The following is a 9,137-nucleotide window of genomic DNA, read 5'->3' as shown; positions in this document are numbered from 1 at the left end:
ACAACAAACTAGTAGTAAATACCAAATTTAAGATTTATTAAAAGTACAAAATCTAAAATTATTGAACATTTGAAAGTATAGAAACTACGGTATATCTTCTATTGCTCTCAATTGAAAAGTTTTCCTCTAGCTTTCCTTTGTATTGCTTGTACTCATGTTTTTATGGAATGAATCTTCTGCTGGGTTTGAGGTATGATGAAGATGTTAAAGATACATCTTTTTAGTTGATGAGATGTTTGGATGCACCTCTTGATCCCTCTATCCTTTAGTTTATTGTTTTTAGAAAATGTTTAGTCAACCAAAAATAGAAGTTATAACATCCCTAATTTCTCTAACACATCGCTTGCTGTTTCAATGAGGCTAGTGGCTTTTAATGAATGTCCACGTGTCGTATCAACACAAAATATGATTCAAACCATTTATAATTCAAACAAAATGTGGAATAAAATTGGAATCCATTGCCTTTGTCTCAAATTCAAAGCAACAGAGAAAAAATGGAGAAGTTTCCCTTTGCCGTCCAAACCACATTTATAAAATTAATATTGTTCTTCCCTTTCAAACTAAATACTCATACAATCACGTCCTTGTCCATTCACTTCAAAATTCTTCCCATCTCTCTCAAACCTTCAATTTTATAATATTCTAACTCCAACCATATATCCTCGATTAAATTACCTTATAATTTCTCAGGTGACACCCATCTTATTAAACATTACTATTTTACCTTTGACTATTTCCTTCTTGTCTTCCATATTATTGCTCAAAATATAAAGCTCCTCCCAACCCTTTTCTATACTCATGTACAATATTTTTCTCATCCCCAACTGTTAAAAATTATGTTTGGCAAACTTTGGTTCTTATGTTTCTTAGGGTTTCTCTTGCTGGATGGTTCATCCTCTGTAAAGGATGGCAAGTTTGGATGCTCTTCTGATGACCCAAAAACGGTTCTCAACATCGGAGTTATTGCTGATAATAGCTCAAGGGTTGGAAGAGAACAAATAATTGCCATTCAAATGGCTGTCAAAGATTATATTTTCACTTCATGTTATAAGATGGAGCTTCTCCTTGTCGATTCACCCCAGAACTCCGCTCAGGCAACCGCCACGAGTAAGACCGATCACCCTGTCTAGTTTTATATCCAAATTACTTTGAGAGAAAAACATTATAGGAACTCGAACGTAAGATTTCTTGTTTTAGTAAGAAATATTTTGGTATTAAAGTATCATAGAATTAACAAATCCTTTCAAGGTATTTGTAAGTAAAATTAACGAATGTTGAGATAGATTTATGTTATGTCCCTAGAATTTATAAGGTTTCATTTTTATCCTGTAGTTTCAAAATTTGTTTCTATCATTAGTGTATTAAATCTAACCTTTTTTGTAATTATGATGTTACCATTATTTTTCTTAATTGGAAGGATTTTCTTTAACCTCTTTTTTGTATTTTTACTCGGCCTTTATCAATTAAGCAATCCTGATGTTATTATATTTATATTTTTTAAAAAAATTGAAATGTGTTTCAAAAAATATATTCTAAAATAAGATGGAAATTAACGCGACAACTAATATATAAATATCTAAAACATACTTTAAACGGTGTACAATTGATTCACATGTATAAATTGATTGTATAAATAAAACTAAGAAAATGTCTTTTGGGATGAAAAATTAATAACTACGATCCTAATCTTCTATAAAATAATATTATGTATACATTTTAATTTTTACATATTAGTTCTCAAATCAATTTTCATCTTAACCATTTAAAAATTCGAAGGTATATTTTTTTAAAATAGATTTCAATGTTAAATTAAAGGGTAAAAATGAAACATTGTGATAAGTTATAAAATTAAAGAGGGTTTTCTTTTTTTTTTTTTTTTTTTTTTTGGTAATTTAAACTAAATTTAACCATTTTATTTTATATTTGTAACAGGTTTGGATTTAATTAGTAACAAGGAAGTAAAAGCTATGTTTGGAACATTAACAATGGAGGAGGTATCTCTAATCTTTGAGCTTAATAAAACCTCCATGAATGTCCCTATTATATCTTTATCTTTATCTTCCTTAGTACCACCACCATGGCCGCCAAATCAACTGCTGCCGCCGACGTTCATTCAAATGTCAAACGATATCACCCACGAAATGCAATGCATCACATCTACAATTGGCAACTTCCATTGGCGAAGAGTCAGTGTAATTTATGAACAGAAAAATGGCTTCTCCACCAATATGGCCATTTTAAACCTCCTCTCCAATTCACTTGAAGATGTCTACGCAAAAATTGAAAACCATCTTCCTTTCTCTTTACTTGATCCAGAGCCTTTAATTGAACAAAAGCTAATGAACCTTAGCACTAATAGCAATAGGGTTTTTGTTTTAGTGCAATCTTCAACGGAACTGGCTACCCTTCTCTTCAAAAAAGCCAAAAAATTAAACATGATGGCAAATGGGTATGTATGGATTGTTGGGGGTGAGATAGCCAATCTTGTTGATTCTTTATATTCATCTACTTTCACTAATTTGCAAGGTGTTATTGGGTGTAAGGTTTATTTTGAAGAAAATGAAAATTCTTTCAAGGAATTTAGGACCAAATTTAGAAGGAATTATATGTCTAATTTCCCTGAGGATGAAGGACAAGGTGACCCAAGTATCTATGCACTTAGAGCTTATGATGCATATTGGGCCATTGCCACTGTCTTGGATGAATTGAAAGGAAACCCTAATGGAATGATTGAACAATGGCCTAAAAAAGTTTTGAGAAGTAAAATTGAAGGTTTGAGTGGGATTGTGAGCTTTAAGAATTGCATATTGTCAACTTTACCTACTTTCCAAATCATTAATGTTATTGGCAGAAGCTATAAACAGATTGCATTTTGGTCACCCAAGTTTGGATTTTTTGAGGGGAATAATACAAGTTCCAGAAATGCCACGATGGATTTATCGACCTCAGTCATTTGGCCAGGTTAGTATGTCCTAAACCTTTCTTTAAAATAAAATCTTTAGAAATGTTTAATATAAATGCATCATATCGGATGATTTGAAGAAGCATATTCCTAAAGAAAGAGCATAATGCCATTATTTGCATAAGAATTAACAATAAAGTCATTATTAAATTAATGCTAAATATATATTTTAGTGGGTGATGTTGGAGCATTTCCAGATTCAAAGTTTCAATTTAGTTTTGTAAGTTTTAACATTTTTCAATTTTCCTTTTTGTTTAGATGAATGTTAAAATTAATTATGATAAATGAAATATATGTGACATGGCAATTATTTTTTTAACAAAATATAAAAGGTAGGGAGATCAATAGTTGCATCAAGGTATCTCAATTAAGGTTGACATGCATAATATCTTCATCACACTCGGACACCAAAAATACTTTGCAGGACAATTATTAAGTCATCTAAAATAAAAGTTTTAATTCTTCTATATTTCTAATGAAAAACATCACTCTCATTCAATAAGTGACCTAAGTTTGTATCTAAATGATAGGCATATTAATTGGGATGTTATAAGGGTATATTAGTAATTAGTTAGGAGAGTTTTTTTTTTTTTTTTAACTAGGAACAAGCAAATATGTGGAACTAATAGGTGCACTTGAATATTCAACTAAGTTTACACATGTTTAGTACCCTCATCATATACCCCAAATCTAATATAGGTTCAAATAGAGTAAATCAGCTAGAAAAGAGTTTATATGCAAAATATAATCTAAAAGAGGTTAGAGGATATCCTTCAATTTAAAGTAATAGTAATTACAAAATGAGTAGCTTTCCAACTTGGGAGATTTTGTTTTGAATTTGGTTTTGAATAGGGGTTAATTAGGAGAATGAGGAAATGTGGCAATATTTTGTAAAGAGACATATTAGGGGTTGAGAATATTTTTAGGATTGGGAGGGTCAAAATACCTGAATACTTAGTTTATTTTTTTTATTTGGTTACTTTTTATCTTTCAATACGTTTTGGTTCTATAAATAAATTTCGTTCTCAAATCACTCTCTATAATTAACTATTGGGAATTTATAATAAGATATAAATAAATGTGAATTGTGAATTATCTAAAATTCTCACTCCCACAGGTTAGAGCCAAAAAAATTAACAATCATAAAAGTAAAGAAAAAGAGAACGGCATCGAAAAATATAGCTCAAAACTGCAGATTACGTCCAGTCATCTGCAATTGTTGGTTCTACTAAGGTGAAAATTGCAATGTTTTAAATTCGTACTACAAAATTCTCCCAAATAGCTCAACGCAAACAATTTTATTTCCTATACTACAGCTTGGTATTTTGAAATTAACAATTAAAAAATTAAAATAAAATATTAATTAATTAATTAATAATTTAAAAAAAAAAAAAAGAAAGAACTCTCAAACCCAAAAGAAAAACTCTCCGCCACAAGACAGATTTTGCCATCAAATTATTTTTCTTTCTAATTTTGACTCAAGTCAAAGTTATATATATATATTCCATCCATGCATGCATGTTTCTTCGTGGAGTTTTTTTCTACAATCCCGACATTCTCTCACTTGGAGATAAAACGATCTTGCTTCCCACTACAACAAAATTTATCATCTTGACAAACTCTAAGACTCAACTGCTAGTACAAACTGTTATCTTTGATCTTCTTGGCAAACTCCAAGATTCGACATGAAACCTATAAAATCAACAAAATAACAAAACATGAAACCATCAGAAAAATAACTGTTACTGATCTGTGTTTGCCTCGAGGTATAGGTAAGCTATGTGGAACTATCCCCCAGACATAAAGGATATAGTTACGTACTCCCACTTCAGCTAGTGATACCAATCATCATCTTCTTCAATCCTGAATACCTGATCTTAAAAAAGATACATTCTACAAATGATTTGACTCCTTTCAAACCTACTACCAAGCTATGGAGATAAACCATATTTTTATCGAAAAGATGAAAAGATGTCACAATCTTTACGGTACATGATGCAGGTAATGCAAAAACGATACCAAAAGGATGGGAGTTTAGCTATGGAGACAAAGCATTGAAGATTGGCGTTCCAACAACAGCTGCCTTCAAAGAATTTGTAAGAGTGAACTACAATCACACAGATGGACCTCATATTTCTGGCTTCTCCATTGCCGTATTTCAAGCAGTTGCAACCAATTTGCCTTACTTCTTACCATACAATTTCATCCCATTCGATGGCCCTTACGACGATTTGCTAAAAAAAGTCTATACCAAGGTAAAACCTTAGTTTTTCTTCCCCCCAAAAAATAAATAAATAAAACCCTTAGTTTCTCACTATTTATATTTTTATCTCGGTTTGCTAACTTTAAACCAAAACTTAGATGTATCATTTTGAAATTTCAATTTTTGTCCTATTAAATATAAAATTAAAAGTTTATATATATATATAATAGAGAAGTTGATTGACTTATTTGACACACATTTTAAATTTAGTAACTTATTTAAATCAAATTCGAAAGTTTAAATCCGTTTAGGAATCATTTTGTTTTTTTATTTTTTATTTTTAAATTTTCGGTTGACAAATATACTTTTTAAGAGTCCAACGTTTGTGAGAATTAAAGTTTTTGAAAATTAAGTGTATAAAAATATATTCCTATATATATATATATATATATATTATATATGGGGATTGTTTTCAAATATAGAAAAATGAACCAAAATATTTACAAACATAGCAAAATGTCATATCATTAATAGACTATCATCATCTATCACTGTAGACAGTGTCTATCAGTGTTTATCATTGATAGACTCTGACATTTTACTACATTTGAAAATATTTTCTAGCATTTAAAATATATATATACGAAAATATACTTCCTATCAATGTTTTCAAAAACCAAATCAAGTTTTTTTTTTTGAAAATGATACTTCAAAAAAGCTTCATTGATGAATAAATAAAGAGAGTAATTATAGTGGAGCTAGAAAGATTAGAGGAGAGGCTAGCTAGAGGAAAGTCTTTCAATCGAGGGAGATGGAAGAAGTATATCATAATTACAAAAAGTCTTTCAATTGAAGGAGATGGAAGAAGTATCATAATTACAAAAGCAAAACAAATTTTGAAAACTAAAATAATAATAATAACAATAATTTAAAAAATCTATTTTATTTTTAAAATTTAGTTGAAAAGTCAAATGATTACCCAATGAATTTTAAAGATTCTTTTTTCCATGGAGGATTTTAACCTTTGACATGTTAGGTGGAAGGTATATAGACTTTTGTTTAAATGGTCTAAAAAGTGTTTTTGAAAAACAAATGCAGGATTTTGATGGAGCAGTGGGAGATTTTGGAATATTTGCAGATCGATTGAAGTACGTGGATTTTTCAGAGCCATATTTGGATAATGCAGCAGTGATGATAGTGAAAGAAAAGCCACTGAAATGGACGAAATTATGGCTTTTCATGAAAGCTTTCACCGCCAAAATGTGGGTCATTATGCTTTCCATGCATGTTTTTGTGAGTTCTTCCATTTGGCTCATTGAACGTAAGCATAACGATGCATTGAAAGGAGTTGGAAACATGCTTTGGTTCTCCGTTTCCGTCATCTTTTATGTGCATAGTAAGTTCAGTTCATTCGTTCATATAAATTTCAGTAAATTCAATTATATCAATATTTGAATGTACACATACATATAGGAGAACCAGTAAAGAATGGGTTGGCTCGTATGGTGTTGGGGCCGTGGCTATTTGCGATCCTTATAATAACGGCAAGTTTCACGGCCAGTCTATCGTCGATGATGACACTCTCGAGGTCCCAACCATGGTTTCTGGACATAGAAACTCTAAGGCTGAAGAATGCCACAGTGGGTTGCAACAAAAACTCAGTAATGGTGAGATTTTTGTCACAAGTGTTGTTACTTCCTCCAGAGAAAATCAAGCAAATTCCGTCTGTGGATTTGTTCCCACATGCTTTGGAAAAGGGAGAGATTCAAGCAGCTTTCTTCTCGGGTCCCCATGCAAAAGTCTTTCTTGCAAAACACTGCAAATATTACACCCAAGCCACCATCTTCAAGCTCGTCGGCATGGGTTTTGTAAGCTTCTCCCTTCCCTTTATTTTAGTTTTAATGGTTATAAAATTTATAACAATTCACCACCCGTTTAGTAATTATTTGATTTTTGAGTTTTTTGTTTTTAAAAATTAAGACAATACTTTTACATTCAAAATTTATTCCTTTCTTTTATCTACTTTTTACCGATAGTTTAGAAAACTAAATCAAGTAACTTTTAAAAACTTACTTTTTTAAAATTAAAAAAAATGATTTGATTTTTAAAAATATTGGTAAAAAATAAATAACAAAGCAAAAAACTTAGAGGTAGATAGTGTTTATAAGCCTAATTTTCTAAAACTAAAAACAAAAAAATCAAATGGTTACAAACCGGGACATTAGTTTTTTGTTTTTGAAAAATTCAGACCCAGTTTAGTAATGATTTTGTCTTTTAAAATTAAGTCTATGAACTCTATTTCCATCTCTAAATTTCTTCATTTATTATTTATTTTTCACCAATAGTTTAAAAAATCAAGCTAAATTTTGAAAACTAAAAAAAATAACTTTCAAAAAATTATTTTTTTTTTAAAATTTAACTAAGAACTCAACCATTGTAACTAAGAAAGAAGCAAATTATTGTAAGAAATGTGCATGAAATAGGTTTAATTTAAAACAAAAAACAAAAAACTAAAACTAAATGGGGCCTAAATCTACAAACGTTCATTTCATCTCTAAATTTTTGCTTTGTTATATACTTTCTATCAATGTTTTAAAAAACCAAACAACTTTTAGAAACTAAAAAAGTAGTATTGTTTTTTTAATTTGGCTAAAAATGCATCTCTTTTACTAAAGAAATATGAAAATCATGGTAAGAAAATGAGAGGAAATAAAGTTAATTTTCAAAAACAAAAAAAAACCAAATAGTTGATAAATAGGATCTTAGCAATCTAAATTCTAATGGAAATTTCTTACATTTATTGATTAATATGAACTTGTTAGAGATCAAATGTGTTTATAAACTAGGAAGCCATTATGACATTTAATTTTATAGTAATTTGTTTCTACAATTTAAAACTTGTAATGATTTAGTCTTCTACTTTGAAATTTTATACAAAATTTACTAAGATTTAATGAAATTTCTCACGCATGTTGATTAATAATCTAACTAGAAGTTAAATATGTTTATAACTTACAAGTCATTATATTAAAAAAGGAAAAAACATGAAACCTAGTTTTGACGAGAATAGTACGGCATTTTGAGTAAAGTATTACAAACGTAAAAGTGCATATCATACCGTTATAAATTGCTGCATATTAAAATTTATAGGCTAAATAAATTGATTATAAATTACCGTTATGCAACGATAAATATGGTTGGTGATAGGCTTTCCCGAAAGGGTCTCCGTTGACGGTGGACATATCGGCCTCCATTGCAGAGCTGATAGAAAGGAGAGAAATGCCAGACTTGGAGTCCACATTACTATCTACTTTCAACTGCTCCTTGAACGACAACGACCCGGACGGGTCGGGTTTAGGACCCGAACCCTTCGCCGGTTTATTCCTAATTGCTGGTGCCATTGCTTTTGGGGCTCTTCTATTTACCGCCGCTCGTCTTATCTTGATGAAGTTGGGCTGGATCAAACAACAGCCCGCTACATCCAAAGCCCAAAGCCCCATTTAGACTACAAATCTTATTAATTTCCATTTTTTCTTTCTTTCTTTATTTTTAGATTTTTTTTTATTTTTTTGGATAAATTTTTCTTTTATTATTTTAGAAATATGTGATGTTTATTTTATGTGAGTCATTGAATCAATAAAATATGGAGTGTTTGGTATGTTTTAAGTAATTCCAGAATGTTGAAAATTTTTCAATACCTGAAATTTGATCCTTGGGTGTTAGCTTAGATGGTCGTGTTATTTTTGAAAAGCTAATTGAATTAAAATATTTGGATACTTGTACATTATAATATGTGAGTTTGACCAAGTAAGCCATTTTAAACGAAATTATGTTTTGGATATTTTGCCTTTTGAGTTTGAAAATAGGATTCTAATCTCGATACTTTTCAAAAACTAATGATTTAAAAAAAAATGGTTTTAAAGATTATCTAACACTCAACTATGAGTTGGAAAATTGTACTAATTTTCTTTT

General features: G+C 30.0%; 1 protein-coding gene across 1 annotated transcript; it reads left to right on the top strand.

Moving 5' to 3' along the window:
• The first annotated feature begins 836 nt into the window (after nt 1–836).
• On the top strand, nt 837–8,669 carry LOC120076055 (glutamate receptor 2.5-like). The gene is made up of 6 exons (XM_039029836.1): nt 837–1,107; nt 1,933–2,961; nt 4,964–5,217; nt 6,264–6,561; nt 6,639–7,033; nt 8,373–8,669. Exons 1-6 carry the CDS (start codon nt 837–839, stop codon nt 8,667–8,669), a joined length of 2,544 nt encoding a protein of 847 aa, XP_038885764.1.
• The last annotated feature ends 468 nt before the right edge of the window (nt 8,670–9,137 follow it).

This window comes from Benincasa hispida, chromosome 4 (assembly GCF_009727055.1).
Source record: "Benincasa hispida cultivar B227 chromosome 4, ASM972705v1, whole genome shotgun sequence".
Taxonomy (NCBI): domain Eukaryota; kingdom Viridiplantae; phylum Streptophyta; class Magnoliopsida; order Cucurbitales; family Cucurbitaceae; genus Benincasa; species Benincasa hispida.
The sequence above is the reverse complement of the archived record's forward strand: the minus strand, read 5'-3'. Positions and strand labels throughout refer to the sequence as shown.